This window comes from Pelophylax lessonae, assembly GCF_965119305.1.
Source record: "Pelophylax lessonae genome assembly, chromosome: 10".
NCBI classification, from domain to species: domain Eukaryota; kingdom Metazoa; phylum Chordata; class Amphibia; order Anura; family Ranidae; genus Pelophylax; species Pelophylax lessonae.
In genome coordinates, this window is record NC_138777.1 from 110,165,295 (window position 1) to 110,183,708 (window position 18,414).

General features: G+C 41.2%; 1 protein-coding gene across 1 annotated transcript in view; it reads right to left on the reverse strand.

Moving 5' to 3' along the window:
* The window catches only part of ADCY7 (adenylate cyclase 7), a 275,475-nt gene that overhangs the window by 112,136 nt on the left and 144,925 nt on the right, over nucleotides 1–18,414 (reverse strand). The window contains exon 4 of the mRNA XM_082270019.1: nucleotides 3,003–3,152. Within this exon, the coding sequence (XP_082126145.1) occupies nucleotides 3,003–3,152 (150 nt within the window). The remainder of the gene's footprint in view (nucleotides 1–3,002; nucleotides 3,153–18,414) is intronic.

The window sequence follows — 18,414 nt, forward strand, 5'->3', positions numbered from 1 at the left end:
GATATCTTTTTAATAACAAACATGTTAAACTTTCCAGCTCTGTGCAATGGTTTTGCACAGAGCAGCCCCAATCCTCCTCTCCTGGGAAATTTGCTCCTTATATGCCTGGCTTAAGTGTGCTATTTGCAGAATTACCAAGCTAAAATACAAGGGAAAAACCCTGAAATAATTAAAACTCTTGCAGCTATATAATCTAGGATTGGTAACCTGCAATCTATTATATTTTTGTTTTTCCATTAGATACACTTTAAGTAAGCTGCTGAAAGCTTTGCCAGAGCTTGCCATACACTTTTCTCTTATACAAGCTGAAGCCCATGTTGTTCACTTAATGACCGGCCTATAGCAGATTTACTGCTAAAGGGCGGCCATTCTGTGCAGAATCACATGTATATATACCGTACATGATTCTGCACTCCCACGTAAGGGGCGCATGCGCCACTTCTGCTGTGATTAGTCACAGCAGAAGCCGATCAGTGGCTGCCAGCCCATGGATGTTAGCCAAAACCCGCTGACTGTCAAGGAGACAAGACAAGGCAGAGTTCCGTCCTGACAGGGGGAATGTGATGGATTTTCTTTCCCTGCAAAGCAAGAAAAGAAAATCCATCACATAAAAGCAGAACAGAAAGTACACAAAAACACTGGCTAGGCACACATTTAACCCTTTGATCACCCTAGGTGTTTAACCCCTTCCAAGCCAGTGTCATTAGTACAATGACAGTTCATATTTTTAGCACTGATCACTGTATTAGTGCCGCTGATTCCTAAAAGTGTCAAAGCTGTCCGCTGCAAAATCACAGTCCCCTATACATAAATACAATTCCAGTATATATCACATAGTTTGCAGATGCTATAACTTTTGCACAAACCAGACTATACAGTGGGGATCGAAAGCTTGGGCACCCCAGGTAAAAATTTGTATTAATGTGCATAAAGAAGCCAAGGAAAGATGGAAAAATCTCCAAAAGGCATCAAATTACAGATTAGACATTCTTATATGTCAACAAAAGTTAGATTTTATTTCCATCATTGACACTTTCAAAATTACAGAAAACAAAAAATGGCGTCTGCAAAAGTTTGGGCACCCTGCAGAATTTGTAGCATGCACTGCCCCCTTTGCAAGGCTGAGACCTGCCAGTGTCATGGATTGTTCTCAATCATCGTCTTGAAAGACCAGGTGATGTCAATCTCAAAGGTTTTGAATGCCCAGACTCATCTGACCTTGCCCCAACAATCAGCACCATGGGATCTTCTAAGCAGTTGTCTAGAAAACTGAAACTGAAAATAGTTGATGCTCACAAAGCTGGAGAAGGCTATAAGAAGATAGCAAAGCGTTTTCAGAGGTCAATATCCTCTGTTCGAAATGAAGAAATGGCAGTCATCAGGAGCAGTGGAAGTTAAAGCAAGATCTGGAAGACCAAGAAAAATATCAGACAGAACAGCTCGCAGGATTGTGAGAAAAACAATTCAAAGCCCACATTTGACTGCACGATCCCTCCAGAAAGATCTGGCAGACACTGGAGTTGTGGTACACTATTCCACTATAAAGAGATACTTGTAAAAATATGGTCTTCATGGAAGAGTCATCAGAAGAAAACCTCTTCTACGTCCTCACCACAAAAATCAGCATTTGAACTTTGCAAATGAACATATAGACAAGCCTGATGCATTTTGGAAACAAGTTCTGTGGACCGATGAGGTTAAAATTTAACTTTTTGGCTGGAATGGTACGTTTGGAGAAGAAGGGGCACAGAATTTAATGAAAAGAACCTCTGTTAAGCAACTGTTAAGCATGGGGGTGGATCAATCACGCTTTGGGGTTGTATTGCAGCCAGTGGCACAGGGAACATCTCACGAGTAGAAGGAAAAATGGATTCAATAAAATTTCAGCAAATTTTGTATGGTAACTTTATGCCATCTGTGAAAAAGCTGAAATTAAAGAGAGGATGACTTCTACAAATGGATAATGATCCTAAACACACCTCGAAATTCACGGGGGATTACAACAAGAGGCGTAAACTGAAGGTTTTGCCATGGTCTTCACAATCTCCTGACCTCAACATAATTGAAAATCTATGGATAGACCTTAAAAGAGCAGTGCGTGACAGACAGCCCAGAAATCTCAAAGAACTGGAAGACTTTTGTAAGGAAGAATGGGCAAAGATACCTCAAACAAGAATTGAAAGACTCTTGGCTGGCTACAAAAAGCGTTTACAAGCTGTGATACTTACCAAAGGGGGCAGTACAAGATATTAACTCTGCAGGGTGCCCAATCTTTTGCAGACGCCATTTTTTTGTTTTCTGTTATTTTGAAAGTGTAAATGATGGAAATAAAATCTAACTTTTGTTGACATATTATAAGAATGTCTAATCTGTAATTTGATGCCTTTTGGAGATTTTTCCATCTTTCCTTGGATTCTTTATGCACATTAATACAAATTTTTACCTTTGGTGCCCAAACTTTCGATCCCCACTGTATATGCACTTATTGGGATTTTACCAAAAATATGTAGCAGAATACATATTGACCTACATTTTTGAAGAAATTAGATTTTTTAAACCTTTTTATTCGATATGTTTTATTGCAGAAAGTAAAACATATTGTTTTTCTTTTCAAAATGATTAGTATTTTTTTGTTTATAGCACAGAAAATAAAAAACACAGTGATGATCAAATAGCACTAAAAGAAAGCTTTGTTTGTGGGGGAAAAAATCACATAAATTCTATTTGGGTACAGCGTTGCATAACCACACAGTTGTCAGTTAAACTAACGCACCACCATATCACAAAACATGTCCTGGTCATGAAGGGGGGTAAATCTTCCAGAGGTCAAATGGTTAACAAGGCTTTACAGCGTTGCATAATATATATATAATATATATATGTATATATATATATATATATATATATATATATATATATATATATACACACTGCATATATATTTATAAATATGGAACATAAGCAATCTCACATGCAAAAAAGCAAAAAAAAAAATATCTTACCTGTTGCCTCTTTTGCATTTCAAGTTTCATCTTTACTTCAATACGTTTCACAGTATAGCTGTACAGGTCTCTCGAGGCATCTAGCATGTGGTACTTGTGGAATGCCCCCATCAGATTCCCACATATGAAAATAATGGCGTTTGCAATAAGCTGAAAAACACATAAATACAATACACAGAGATAAGTGAACAGTCTACAAATCAATGGCATCTCTTATGCTGACCATATACCAGTCTTTTTTTTTTCGTTCAACCAGTGGAATGAATGGAAAAAAAAAATGACTTGACCCCCCGTCCACACTCTCAATGTGGATGAGGGAATTCCTCCCGCTGAGTATTTGTATTCCGACAGCAAGGAGATTGCTCCGCTTTCAGAATACACTCATCAGCACTAATCAGGGGAAATTTTCCCAGCAGGCTGGTTGTACACAAGTGGAATAATAGATCAATTTGTAGACAACCAGCCTTCCCATACATGGATCGATATTTTGTCCAGTTCCATGTTTGGTCGGCTTTAAGGTACCCACAAGCATAAGAGGATTATCATTGTCACAATCTTTATTCCAATGGCACCATCAGCAGATTGCAATAAACACCCCTAGTCAACCGATATTGCAAAACTCTGTAACAGGCCATGTTGGTTATGTTTGGCCAATGCAATTTTCTTAATTAATATGACTGGAGCCAAAACATATCTGCCTGTTATCTTGACTCTTATTTCCATAGATACAGTTATTAGTGTATTAGTCACCATACACCAAAGCAGACCATTTGACTGGTGGGAACCAGCAACGCAGAGCTAGAATATGGGCTAGGGTTGATGCATTTTCTAATCAATATTCCCATTCAGTCTGTATCCAAACAGCAGGCTCTTACACTACATAGGTGTTGATAAACCTAAACAGGATTGTACAATCAGACTGCATGTAAAGACAGCTTTAAGGCAGCAAATCTCAAAAGAATCTCAAAAGAAGAAAAGCCTTCATAACTGAAGGCAGAAAACCTAAGAGTCCTATAATGAGTTTGTAAAGGGACCCTATTTTGATGCCCCTGGGCACAAGTGTGCAGATTAATGAAAGCAGAAGCAAGGAAAAGTGGACAAAAAAGTGGACCTAGTGACTATAGCTACTGACAGAAGTCCTTTACTCACCAAAACATTTTTTTTTTGTACTTGCCTGTAAAGTCTTTTTATTTGAAGTACATCACAGGATGCGGGCCACCATATTCTACCTTACACACAGGATTCTCCTTTATAACCTCTCCTATACCGCAAGCACTGTTTTGTAGCAAGCAATGGACCACTACACAGAAGGGAGAGATTTCTGTGTGTCCCGTGTTGTACTCCAAGAAATGGATTTTACAGATAAGTACAAAAAATACAGTTTTCTTAAGTTACATCTCGGGACCACAAAGTTACATCTCGGGAACACAGAGCCACCATATTATTTCTTACTCATAGGATGTCCAAAAACAATGTTCATGAGGGCAAGGAAACACAGCCACAATTGACATGCCAAAAAGAATCTTTAAATCGGCCAGCATATAAACAAACAAAACCAGTTTTCTCAGCAGCGTATACCTTAATTTGATAAGATGCTGTAAAGGTGTGAAATGTAGACCAGCTTGTGGTCTTACAACAAAACATCCAGGTATTCCAAAGTGGGCACCCCATGGCATCCTCAAAAAGGCCTAGAATCGGGGCGAGGACTTTTCGTAAACACTTGCAGAGCCATTGACAATGTAGATTTTCTATTGGAAACTGCAAAAACCTCTGATGAAGCAGAAAGATTGGGACATGTAAGAAGGCACCCTTTATGTTTACTGACTCCAGGATATCCCCTGACTGGAGAAGAGCCATTTGGTTTTGGAACCATACCAGGTTTGAATAAAAATAGAGAAACTTTCCCTGTTCTGGAACTGGTATGATTACTCCCTAAGCAGGCAGGTGATCAAAAGCTTGCACTAGGAATAACCTTTTTTGCGGATTCATAGAACATTTGAAAGCATAAAACGCTGAGGAGAAAATTTTCAGCATTCCAGCTTGTAGTGATGAGTATTTGCACAAGAAAAACACTTGTCCACAATCTCCTCCTGCCACACTTCTGCAAATGCCTGCAAATATCTCCCCACCTGAGCGAATAGGTGCAACTTCATTGAAAGTGAAACTAGGAAGGACTTGGAGGCTTCGCTCTGGAGGACGAGGTCAGTGAGCAACAAAAGTACTTTCTTTATGAGCCTGCTGTAGAAGAAGAACCCTCACACTCTCTGCGGCCTGTGCTCTTACCCTTCTTCTTGAGAGGTGGAAAAAAACTGTCCCCCCCCCCCCCCGAATCTCTGGATGTACCTTTTCCAACTGAAATCCAAACAGACATTCCCCATCAAAAGGCAAATGTGTTAAAGTTTTATAGAAGGTAACTCTGCCAACCCGCATTTCAGCCAAAGTATTCAATGCATGTGAATGGACAAAGGCCTAAGCATGAAATCTGTTTATTTGAATCCTTTAGGGCATCCACAGCAAAACAGAGGGCCTGAGGTAAATTTGCTAAGTCTTTCCTTAAGTCACTCTCACTGCGTGCAGAATCCAGGTTCCTAGACAGATGCTTCATGTGGGCCTTGATATCTTGACAGACACCTATCAATGCTACTGCTGGTTGCGTGGCAGCCCCTGCCAAAGATACAAGAGGCCTTCAGCAATGTTTTGAACCTCCTAATTGCTGTCATGTCAGTTTTTTTTTAAGATCAGATCAGCCACATCATGGAGAGCAAACTCCATTTCTAAAACCACAGGATACAGCAGAGCAAACTTTTCAGGAGGAACAACACCTTTTTTTGGGTGAGCATTGTGCAAATATTACCTCCTCCAAAATGAGCGTCTAAGGAAAACCCCTGGGATTTTTGCATCTGTCCCAAGAACCCAGGGCTAGATCTTCAGAGAATCAGACTCAGGAAGTGGAAATGCAATCTATGTGGACAAACTCAAACAGTAAGTTCACCAAAGCCCCTTGGCCTCAAGAACACTCTGACCCTAGGGCACCCTGGTTCAGAAAACCTCTAATGAGGATTCTACTGACTTGTAGAGGCAGGTCTGGGGCTCCCACACAATCTACTCTACCTTTTCAGCCACCCATCTCTCTATAATAAGAAGAGGCTATAGCTGATGTGCCTTTAGTAGCCACAAGAACAAATATGCATAGGGACTCCAAACCATGCTATGCCCCTAGATCTTTCAGGGAAACTGCATCAGCAGGGCTATGTCTAGTGTCCTCGAACTGATGGAGGCAACTGTACACCCTCCCTAGCTGTGCTGCAACCTCTCTCCTTTTTAAAGCCTGTTCAAAAATTTATGGGACCTGTGCCAAGAAACAGGCAGCTCTAATACAGCTGAGAGGAAATCTGTGCTAACAGAACAAGTGTACTGGTTACATTTTAAAAGATTCCAACCTGCTGCAAGAGCCCCTTCCGCAAACCTCATAACGCTGCAAATTACAAACCTGCTCTGTGCCTTCACACAGCCTCTCAGTGACTGTAGTGCCTCCCAACTATTACTGCTCTGTCCAAGCCATAAAAGACCAGCTTCTCCATGCTAAATGATATTGCCAGCTGAACTTCGTACGCACACAACTGCATGACCACGTGCACTACCACTGCGCACGGGTGCAAGTTTCTAATAATGGCGGGGGTGTTACTTAATGAAGGCAGGAAGAAGCAAGATAAATCTAAAACAATCTTATGAAGGCTGGACAAGGGCTTCAGAGTCTACAGCAAAGCAGCAAATTGGGAGAGCTTACTGTGCATTAACAGAAAAAAACATATCACTGCCCTCCAGTGGGGAGTCGAAGAAGAGGCACCCAAATATATAAAAAATAAGGGCAAACTTAAAAAAATAAGGGCCAATATCGCCGCAGGATCTGTCTGTAGTAGATCTTCACCCAACATGTCAGGCAATGTCTAAGCAGACCCTCAGGAACTACTACCCCTTGCCTAGGCTCCACTGCCCTGGACCTGTACAGTACCTTACTGGATACTCCTTGGTCAGGTCTTATTGTGTACGATTCCGTATCCACAAGGTCCAGCACTGAAAGGCACCATTACAGGGAGTCACCGCATGCCAAGGGTCCGGGGCATTCATTTAAGCAAAATAGCCATAGGAACGGATCAGAATAACACCAATCTCTTAAACCAAACTAGACCCATCTGAGCATCTGGTAGTGCTTGTGCAGAGCTACACATTAGTCACCTTTACTTTCAGACACTTGTAAAAAAAAATGAAGTACTTCCTGCATAGGAGGGGTTATATAGGGGAGGACTTCCTGTCTTTTTTTGCCAGTGTCCAACAACCTGTAGATGAAGCATTACCCTATGAGTAAGGAATAATATGGTTGCTCTGTGTGCCGTGATGTACGATAAAGAAAGTAAAATAAATCTGACTTGTTGTTTTAGGAAATAGTTTTACTACTATTCCAGTTTTCTTTGCTGCCACTTACATACATGAGCCCCAACAATTTTTTCTCAGCTTCAGCAAAAAGGCAGACATTTTTAAAAAGGTATTTTTCTTTGATGCCTCGAACCAGTACATTAGTATGTCTACACTAGCACAGACAGTTTTTGTTATTTAATAAAAGATACTAAAAGGTTAAGTTTACATGAGTGTTGAGACTGACACCTTTGAAAAGCCTGTTTTGAGGTGGAAGGGTAGAAAGGAAGGAGTCTTACCATAGCCATTCACAAATGTATCCCAAACACTTTAGGAAATTAAGAACTTGACTTGACAGTGACTCGTATAGAGGCAGGCAAGTTCAAAAATATTGCGCAGTGATGCAAAAATGAGAAGTGTACTAGACCACCTTGCAAAGCGTTTGGAAAGATTTAATAATGCTAACCAAATGCCTATTCTTTACACCTGTGTGAATGAGGCCAAAAGACTGTGTATGTAAGACATGCACACTAATTAAATTATATAAAACAAGAATTATATACAGTATATGGTATCTAGTAAGTAAAAGATTTTAGGACCACATGTATATTAATCATATATAAAAACCTCTAATCCAGGTTGGTTATTTCACATGATCCCAAATACTAATAAGTTAATATTGATCCCCATTTCAGCTTTGAAAGTCAAGTCTTGATTGCCACCCATCTATCTCACCCACCCCAAAATCGGTCAGTTGGCCAACCACCTTATTGAGAAACCCTCAGTGAGTTGTGGGAATCAGCCTAGAGTATTACTATGACAGACTAATCTAGGGTCTGCATAACTGAGTGCCCTGTATTTCCGGGTCTTTTAGGGCAATTATGAAGACTACTAGAGGTATATGCAGGCAAATATATATGCCTGGTTTACAGTTCAGTAAAAAGTTTAAGAATAATAATCTTATCTATATAATAGTATAATAGGTATACTTTTAAAAAAATGTTTGGGGAATACTGAACGTATTCTTCTTTTTCCTTTCATATTTTCTCCTAGTTAATACAATAGTTCACGGATTATTGATTTTTGTGTTTGCTATTCTATAGTTAATGTGGATCACTTTTGAAGAAAACAACAATGAATCATTTGAGACTGTAGCTCAGCAAAAATCAGCTTGCTCTCTAAAATGAGAAACTTTAAATCTGTCCCAACCTGTTTCAAAAATCGGAATTTCAAATGACTCATGAATATTGCCCCATCTGCTCCTTTCTTGCAGGGACATCATTTACTTCAAAGAGAGCAGTTCTAAAACTCAGCACTTAATTACTAATGTACTGTAAGCCTGAAATGAATTTCATTCATATTGCATTCCACACATGGAGAGTGCAAACTCAGCAAATGAATAATATTGTTATTTACAATAGAATGATGGTAATATTAGGACATTGCTTATGTACCTACCCACATTCCAATTTACAGTTTAGAAATACAGTTGATAAAAACAACAGATACTTAGACACAATCTAAAAAATAAAATGCAATTGACTGCTAGCTGCATTTTCAAAATCCACATTACATATACCATGTTTTAGAAGCAAGTGCCCTTACTTCACAAGAATAGATAATTTCCCAGTGCCTTTCACTGCACAATTTTGAATTGAAAAAAAAAAATAAATGTAATGAAAATTTCACGAATGAACTCTGTTAAGATATGATAGATTCAAGTTTAAATAAAATCAATGGTCCTTGTTATTCTGATGTAGAATTAAGGGCTTTTGTCAATGGGCTTTCTATTGGCCAATGCAGTGTGCTTTTATCATCAAATTGGGATGCTATAGAGATCCTTAAGAATTCACTGCAGGTTCATCTGACCCGTGTTTAACTTGCTGAAGCTTCTTTTTCATTCCATTAGACTGGACTAAGAAGATAAGCAGTTCTGAAGCAAACAAAACCAGCTGACACTTGTCCTTAAAGAGATCAGCTTGATATGAATAATTCTAGTGTTGTGTTCTAGTCTTATATTAAACATGAGGACACGGGGGTGTGGCCAGCGCACAAGCCAAATGGTTGTGTAGCGCCGGAGCTCTGCTACCTAACCAGGGATTACAGCCCCAAGCGACTCCAGGAGGCCGAGATTTCAGCCGTGAGCGAAGCATACTACATCCCGGTCACACCGCTACCATGACGCAGGAAGAAGGAGCAGTCCATCAGAGGAGTAGTAAAGCAAGATGGCGCCGGGTCTCCATCCTCCTCACGAGGCACTGCGCACTCACTGACAAGGATCCGCACTGGAGACTCTTCCTTCCATGGCTCTCTGCAAACCTCTCCTTCACCTGCAGTGTCTACCCCACTGAGCTGAAGCCCTGCCAAATCTAAACCTAGGATGGATGATCAAGCAGGATCCCTGGGTGAGTTAACCAGTCCTGACTACCTATATCATACCAGAGAACTACCAGACTCTATATTGTCTTTCCCAACCTCTAACCAACCGCTCATGGATACTACCATAAAAGACATGTTAGTATCACTCAGAGGATCCATACATGCTGATATTATGCAGCTGACCAAACACTTTACAGAAGAAAGTAACTCCCTGGGTGCCAGAGTAGACCAAATTGAGACCAAGATGGATGAATTTGCCCATACTATAAATGATCTCATAGATGCGCAGGATGAACAATCTGATGACCAAAGGTGGATTAAGGCTAAACTGGCGGACTTGGAAGGCAGATCTAGGCGTAACAACCTAAAAATCAGGGGTATACCCAAATCTGTCCAGCAACATGCTCTGCGCCAATATGTCTTGGATCTGTTTAAAACCTTGCTGCCAGATAAGCCTGACTCGGAGTTGGTCATTGACAGGATATATTGCATTCCCAAACCATCTTTTATTCTAGAAAAATTGCCAAGAGATGTACCAATGTGCATCCACTTTTTCCACATAAAAGATCAGCTAATGTCCATCTCTCGCACCTAGTGCCTGTTTCCTCCACTGTATAAACACTTATTTTTTGCACATTTTTCCCAATACACTATACAGCTACATAAGAAGCTCATTAACATCAAAGCTCTAAGTGACCACTCGATAACATACAAATGGGGCAATCCCACCAAATTACTTGTGGTCAAAGAAGGTGAAAACCCAGTGATCTCCTCCATTGAATCAGGTTTACAGCTCCTTAAAACCTGGGGCATTGTTCCTGAGCACTCACAGCAAGGTAGAAAAAACAACCTACCTCCAAAACCAGATACAGAGTTGCACCAAATGCCTCTGACATCTTCTGTTGTTTCCTAAGTGCATTCACGATAAGTCATCCATTCAAACCTTCCTGGGTTACCAGATTATAGTCTTTAGCCAGTGGACCGTTCCCCCACACTACTGGAGCAGTTTTGATTTCAACTGCAACTGCATACGGATCTCGGATCCACCCTTTTAACCACTCACCGCCCGCCTGCTGCATATATACTGCGGCAGGCTGGCTCAGCTGCACGAATCGACATATGGGTATGTCGGTTCACAGGAGACATGCTCGGGGGCAAGCGCGTGCTCCTGCCCCCACTAGGCAGCGGTGATGTCGATCCACGGGTTGGCGGCCGTGATTTCCCCCAGGCACCCACAATTCGCTCCCCGCTGGGAGAGAAGGACGGTCAGCTGTTGTAAACACAGCTGACCGTTTCTTCTATCTGAATTGATCAGAGAGTGCCTGTGATCCTTCTATATAGGATTACAGGTCTCTATAATCATTTCACATGTCCCTACCCCCACAGTTAGAAAACACTCCCTTAGGCTCACAATTAACCCTTTGATCACTCCTAGGTTAACCCCTTCCCTGCCAGTGTCATTATTACAGAAACAGTGCATATTTTTAGCACTGATTACTGCAGTAATGTCATTAGTCCCCCCAAAAGTGTCAAAAAGGTCAGTTACGGGTCAGATTCCGTCCATCGCAATGTCCCACTAAAAATCGCAGATCGCCGCCATTACTAGTAAAAAAATAAATAAAAATGACATAAATATTTCCCCTAGTTTGTAGACGCGATAACTTTTGCGCAAACCAATCAAAATAAGCTTATTGTGATTTTTTTTACCAAAAATATGTAGCAGAATACAAATTGGCCTAAAAGGATGAAAAATTTTGATTTTTTTTGGAGGGGAATGTTAGTGAGTACACCCCTCACATTTTTGTAAATATTTTAATATATCTTTTCATGTCACAAGAAATGACACTTTGCTACAATGTAAAGTAGTGAGTGTACAGCTTGTATAACAGTGTAAATTTGCTGTCCGCTCAAAATAACAACACAGCCATTAATGTATAAACTGCTAGCAACAAAAGTGAGTGCACCCCTGAGTGAAAATGTCCAAATTAGGCCCAATTAGCCATTTTCCCTCCCTGGTGTCATGTCACTCATTAGTGTTACAAGGCATCAGGTGTGAATGAGAAGCAGGTGTGTTAAATTTGGTGTTATCGCTCTCACTCTCTCATACTGGTCACTGGAAGTTCAACATGGCACCTCATGGCAAAGAACTCTCTGAGGATCTGAAGAAAAGAATTGTTGCTCTACATAAAGATGGTCTAGGCTATAAGAAGATTGCCAAGACCCTGAAACTGAGCTGCAGCACGGTGGCCAAGACCATACAGTGGTTTAACAGGACAGGTTTCACTCAGAACAGGTCTCGCCATGTTCATTGCAAGTTGAGTGTACGTGCTCAGTGTCATATCCGGAGGTTGTCTTTGGCAAATAGACGTATGAGTGCTGCAAACATTGCTGCGGAGGTTGAAGGGGTGGGGGGGTCAGGCTGTCAGTGCTCAGACCATAAGCCGCACACTGCATCAAATTGGTCTGCATGGCTGCCGTCCTAGAAAGAAGCCTCTTCCAAAGATGATGCACAAGAAAGCCTGCAAACAGTTTGCTGAAGACAAGCAGACAAAGGACATGGAGTAATGGAACCATGTCCTGTGGACTGATGAGACCAGGAGAAACGTAATTGGATCAGATGGTATCAAGCATGTGTGGCGGCAACCAGGTGAGAAGTACAAAGGCAGGTGTGTCTTGCTTACAGTCAAACATGTCGGGAGTGCCGTGATCAGGGGCTGCATGAGTGCTTGCACTGGGGAACTACAGTTCATTGAGGGATCCATGAATGCCAACATGTACTGTGACATACTGAAGCAGAGCATGATTCCCTCCCTTCGGAGACTGGGCGGCAGGGCAGTATTCCAACATGATAACGACCCCAAACACACCTCCAAGACAACCACTGCCTTGCTAAGGAAGCTAATGGTAAAGATGATGGACTGGCCAAGCATGTCTCCATACCTAAACCCTATTGAGCATCTGTGGAGCATCCTCAAATCGAAGGTGGAGGAGCGTAAGGTCTCTAACATCCACCAGCTCCGTGATGTCATCATGGAGGAGTGGAAGAGAACTCCAGAGGCAACCTGTGAAGCTCTGGTGAAATCCAGGCCCAAGAGGGTTAAGACAGTGCTGGAAAAAAAAGGTGGCCACACAAAATATTGACTGGTTGGGCCCAATTCAGACATTTCCACTTAGGGGTGTACTCACTTTTGTTGCCAGCAGTTTAGACATTAACCACCTCCTGTCGCTGCATTGCCTTTTTTTTACGTCGGCAGTGTGGCTCTCCCAGGCAAAATCACGTTAATAAACGTAATTTGCTTGGGAGGCCACTAGGGGGTGAGTGCGCGCAGCCAAAGGCGCGCTCCCACCCCCGATCGTCAGCGGGGAAGCCAGTGCAGGTGTCAGGCGGCTCCGATTGCCGTCTGACACCGGCGATCTCCCCCCCCGCTGACAGAGAAGGACAGGCGGCTGAGGTAAACACAGCCATCTGTCATTCTCTCTGAAATGATCACAGAGACCATGCGATCCTGCTATATAGGATCGCATGGCTCTATGATCATTTCAAAAGCCCAACCCCCCCCCCCCCGCCAGTTAGAATCACTCCCCTAGGGTCATATTTAACCCCTTGATCACCAATAGCATTAACCCCTTCCCTGCCAATGGCATTATTACAATGACAGTGCATATTTTTTTAGCACTGATTACTATAGTAATATCACTGGTACCCCCAAAAGTGTAAAAAATGTCAGTTAGGGGTCCGATCTGCCTGCTGCAATGTCGCAGTCCCGCAAAAAAAAAAAAAAAAAAAAAAAAAATCGCAGATCGCCGCCATTACTAGTAAAAAATAAAAAACAATAAAAATTACATAAATCTTGTAACCCTTAGATAGTAAACGCAATAACTTTTGTGCAAACCAATCAAAATACGCTTATTGCGATTTTTTTACCAAAAATATGTAGCAGAAAACAAATTGGCCTAAAATGTTAAAAAAATTTGATTTTTTAATTTTTTTTTGGGAATGCTATATAGCAGAAAGTGGAAAATATTGTTTTTTTTTTTTTTTCAAAATTGTCGCTCTTTTTTTGTTTATTGCGCAAAAAATAAAAAATCGCACAGGTGATCAAGTACCACCAAAAGAAAGCTCTGTTTGTGGGGAAAAAAAAGACGTTGATTTTGTTTGGGTACAGCGTTGCAAGACCGCGTATTTGTCCATTAAAGTAACGCAGTGCTGAATTGCAAAATAGGGCCTGGTCATTAAGCAGCAAAACCTTCCGGTCCAGAAGTGGTTAATGGCTGTGTGTTGAGATATTTTGAGGGGACAGCAAATTTACACTGTTATACAAGCTGTACACTCACTACTTTTCATTGTAGCAAAGTGTAATTTCTTCAGTGTTGTCACATGAAAAGATATAATAGAATATTTACAAAAATGTAAGGGGTGTACTCAATTTTGTGAGATACTGTATATACCAGAATGTGAAAAATATTTTCAGATCTGTCACTCTTTTTTTGTTTATAGCGCAAAAAATAAAAATCGCACAGGTGATCAACCACCACCAAAAGAAAGCTCTATTTGTGGGAAAAAAAGGACATCAATTCTATTTCGGTACAGCGTCACACGATCGCGCAATTGTCCAATAAAATAACGCAGTGCCGAATTCCAAAAAAATGGCCTGGTCATTAAGGGGGCAAATCCTTCCGGTCCAGAACTGGTTAAACATGTGCTATGCTACCTTGTTTTGACTTGTTTATGCCTTGTTTTTTGCACTTACATCTTGAGTCTGACAAACTGCTGCAAACTAACCTACAACTCAAGAGCCCTGATGTGTTAAGAAAAGTGTTGAATCAACTCTACTATGAATTAACCTCAGTGCCGCCTATTACCTATGGATATCAAGTAAGTCTTCTTTCTATTGTCCCAGCTCTTTTCAACCACTAACCTATGTCAATTAAAGTCCTATCTATAAATGCTAGGGGTCTCAATCATCCTACTAAGCGAAAGTCGCTGTGGAAAGAGGCTATACAACACACAGCGGATATACTCTGTGTACAGGAGACAAACTTCCATCAGTTGTCTCCCCCACCATGCCACCATTGCAATTTTTCACATATCTTTTCTGCCACAATACCTGCAAAAAATGAGGCGTGATAGTTGCTATAAGAGATACCCTGGCCTTCCAATTGATATCAAATGAAGAAGACCCAGCAGGCAGATTCATCATTCTCATATGTGACATTAACTCCGCTAGATACACGATTGTGAACCTATATGCCCTAAATAAGCCCCAACTCCGTTTTCTGCACAAATGAATAAAGAAAGTGGATAAAATCAAACAAGGATCTTTATTACTTTGCGGTGACTTTAACCTTCTACTGGATCCCAACACTGACTCCACTACTTCCCAAAGACATAGAACAGCGTCACTGCAATCTTTTCTAAATGACCATGACTTATTTGTTGTATGGCGAGGTTTACATACCACAGAAAGAGATTACTCATACTACTCCACATCACATAATTCTTATTCAAGGATAGACTTGTTCCTGACTGATAAATGGCTCCATCAGAAAATTCAAGATGTCGCAATTAAGGACATTTCTTGGTCGGACCATGCCTCCATAACCCTATCGATTGCTGACTCCCTTGCCCCACAATCTACCTTTCTGTAGAGAACAAACCAAGCATTGCTTCAAACACAAGACACCAAGGCTTTTTGGAATGCAACTTCTTTCAGATTAATGCTGCTTCAGTTAAAGATCCTGTTGTGGAATGTCCACAAATCCTTTGTGAGAGGCATATTAATTAAACTTGGTTCTAGGGTTAAGAGGCCTGGGCAACAGTGTTTAGATTCCTTCCTCTCTGATATTAGATCTATTGAAAACGCAAAATAAACTCAAACTCACTTCTGCTCTAAACACTCAATTTTCTACCCTTAGAAATAATCTCCGCAATCTTTATAATATGAAAGAGCTATCAGGCATATGAAAATGACCCACTACACTAGCGAAAGCAAGGCTGGCAAATTACAAGTTAATAAACTATATGGACATAGAATAAAAAATAAATAAATTCTTCCACGTATTTCATCCCTTCTCTGGTACAAAAATATGTAATCCTCAAGAAATTGCTAACCCATTTAGTACATATTATAGCTCTTTGTATAACCTGAAAGAAGATGTCTCTACCCCCCAACCCTCACCAACTGTGATTCACGGCTTCCTTCAGAAGGTCAATCTACCCAAATTGTCCACTTCTCAACTACAAATACTTAACTCCCCCATTACCAAGTCAGAAATCCATAGAGTTATCGGTTCTTTACCTAACAACAAGGCTCCTGGCCCAGACGGGTATAGTGGGGAGTATTATAAAACATTTAAAAATACTCTTACACCTTACCTAGGTGACATTTACAAAACAGCTGCTGCCTCCTCCTCTTTCCCGCAAGAAATGCTTAAAGCACTAATAATTACATTGCCGAAACCAGGGCAGGTCTCGGATGTTCCACTTTTAGACCCATTTTGTTACTGAATATTGACTTCAAAATGTAAACTCATAGATTTGGTGAGTGTCTTGCCCACCTTGGTCCACCCGGATCAATCTGAGTTTACTAGGGGTAGGCAGACCTCAGATGCCACCAGGAGAGTGCTAAATATAATACATTACGCAAATGGATCTAAAACGCCACCTCTGCTTTTAGCATTGGACGCAGAGGAGGCATTTGACTGCATCCACTGGGAGGTACCTGTCGGAGGTTCTACAAAAATTTGGATTTAATGGTTAGATAGAGGAGTGGTAAGTGTACAAAATGTATTCACATCATATACTGTACACTCAAACACGTTAAGTTTTACAAAGGAAATTTAACCTAATGGACAAAAAACAATATACCTACATGCAGATAACATCTTTGCTGAGGCAATGTCCTAACTCAAAGTGTATTCTCCCAGGCAGTATAGCTTAAACGTAGTTAAAGGGGGCATCTCTGTGTTGAATGCTCTGCTAGGGGATAACTCTAGTCTCGCCAGATCCTCTTTATATATAGCTTGGGAAAAAGATGTGAGTAAGAACTACACACCTGAGCAATGGCAACATGCCATATCGGCAACTTATTCCTATTTTAGGAATGCAAATATGTGGGAGTCAATGAATAAAATCACCCTACGTTGGTACCGGACACCGTATCGATTATCTAAATTCTATCCCTACACATCTAATCTCTGCTGGCGGAACTGAGGCCAAGTAGGGACACTGTTTCACCTATTATGGCCCTGCAAAACATTGGGCAAATACTGGCCTTCTATATTTCAACCCATTTCAGATATCACCAAAATCCCATTACAAATATCCCCTGAATTCGCCATACTGAATTTAGGTATAGAAGAGATTCTCTTCCCCTTTAAAAATGATTACAGTTAATGTCTTGTTGGCTGACAAACTCACCTTGATGAGACACTGAAGGTCTCCCTTGACCCCTGCGATCAATGAAGTAATAACTCAAGTCCATCAACACTATACTTATGAGAAAATGTTTGCATTGGCTTCAAACTCTGGGAACTCAGTTAATACAAGCTGCAAACCATGGGTAGATTGGTATGAGAGACAAAATCGTAAAAATGTAATAGCAAGGTAAATTGAACATATGGTATTATTCCTTTTGACTGACACATTTTGCATAATTGACGGCAACTGTACGCCACCCAGTTGAATCAAGGAGAGCTGCAATGACCTGGTATTTGGAAGTTTTTTTCTTTTTCCATAAGGACTACCTACCAGCCAGCCTTGATGTGTTTATCTGGTCAGAGCCAAGTGAAGAAATCATTCTCAGTATGGTTTAGGCTGATGGACTATTTCTTTAATACCGTGAGTTTCTGTTAAAGAGTAGTGTGTTGTATTGTGGGAAATTTAGTCCCGGAGAGGATAAAGACTATGGACAGCGAACCGGATTGAACTATACTCCCAGGGAGCTGTGAGTTCCACAGGGACTGATGGTGATGGGAGAGTCTATAAATTAGGGGCGGGACCAGAGGTTCGCTCTCTTGCCTCGGGGACAGCGTGCGGAGTGGAAGGAGGAAAAGAGCTGCTGCAGCTCGCAGAGTGGAGAGTGAGGCTACTGCCTACTGGAAGACACCTGAGAGATTTGGTGGATGTCACGGAGAGGTGAGGGAATGAGAGCAGAGACAACGGAGAGAGAGGCGGCAGGAGTTACAGTGGAGCAACCGGCCTGGTGTGGAGGACTGCTGAAAGAGAGCATCAGAGAATTGTGTGAGAGATATCCAATTACAGTAAACACAGTAGCTTACGGATACTGAGAACAGGCCTGTGACGCAATACAGCCACAGAGGGAACTTTAACCTAGTAAAGTGGTTGCCATAGGACACTGCTGTTATCTTATAGTGCGTGGCTAACCGAGAGGCCTCAGCGGTATACACGCAGGGCCATATACTGAATACGCTTTAGACAGAAACCGGATATTAATACTTATTCTTCCCTTTTGGATTACAAATATTCTCTTTCCTTTGGATTACAAATATCATTCATGGAATCATTTGAGCTTCACTGCTGGCAAAGATTAGCAAGGCCTTGCCCAGGAGGAGACTCATTGAATCCATAGTAAAGGTGGCCCCCTATAGGTAACAGAGT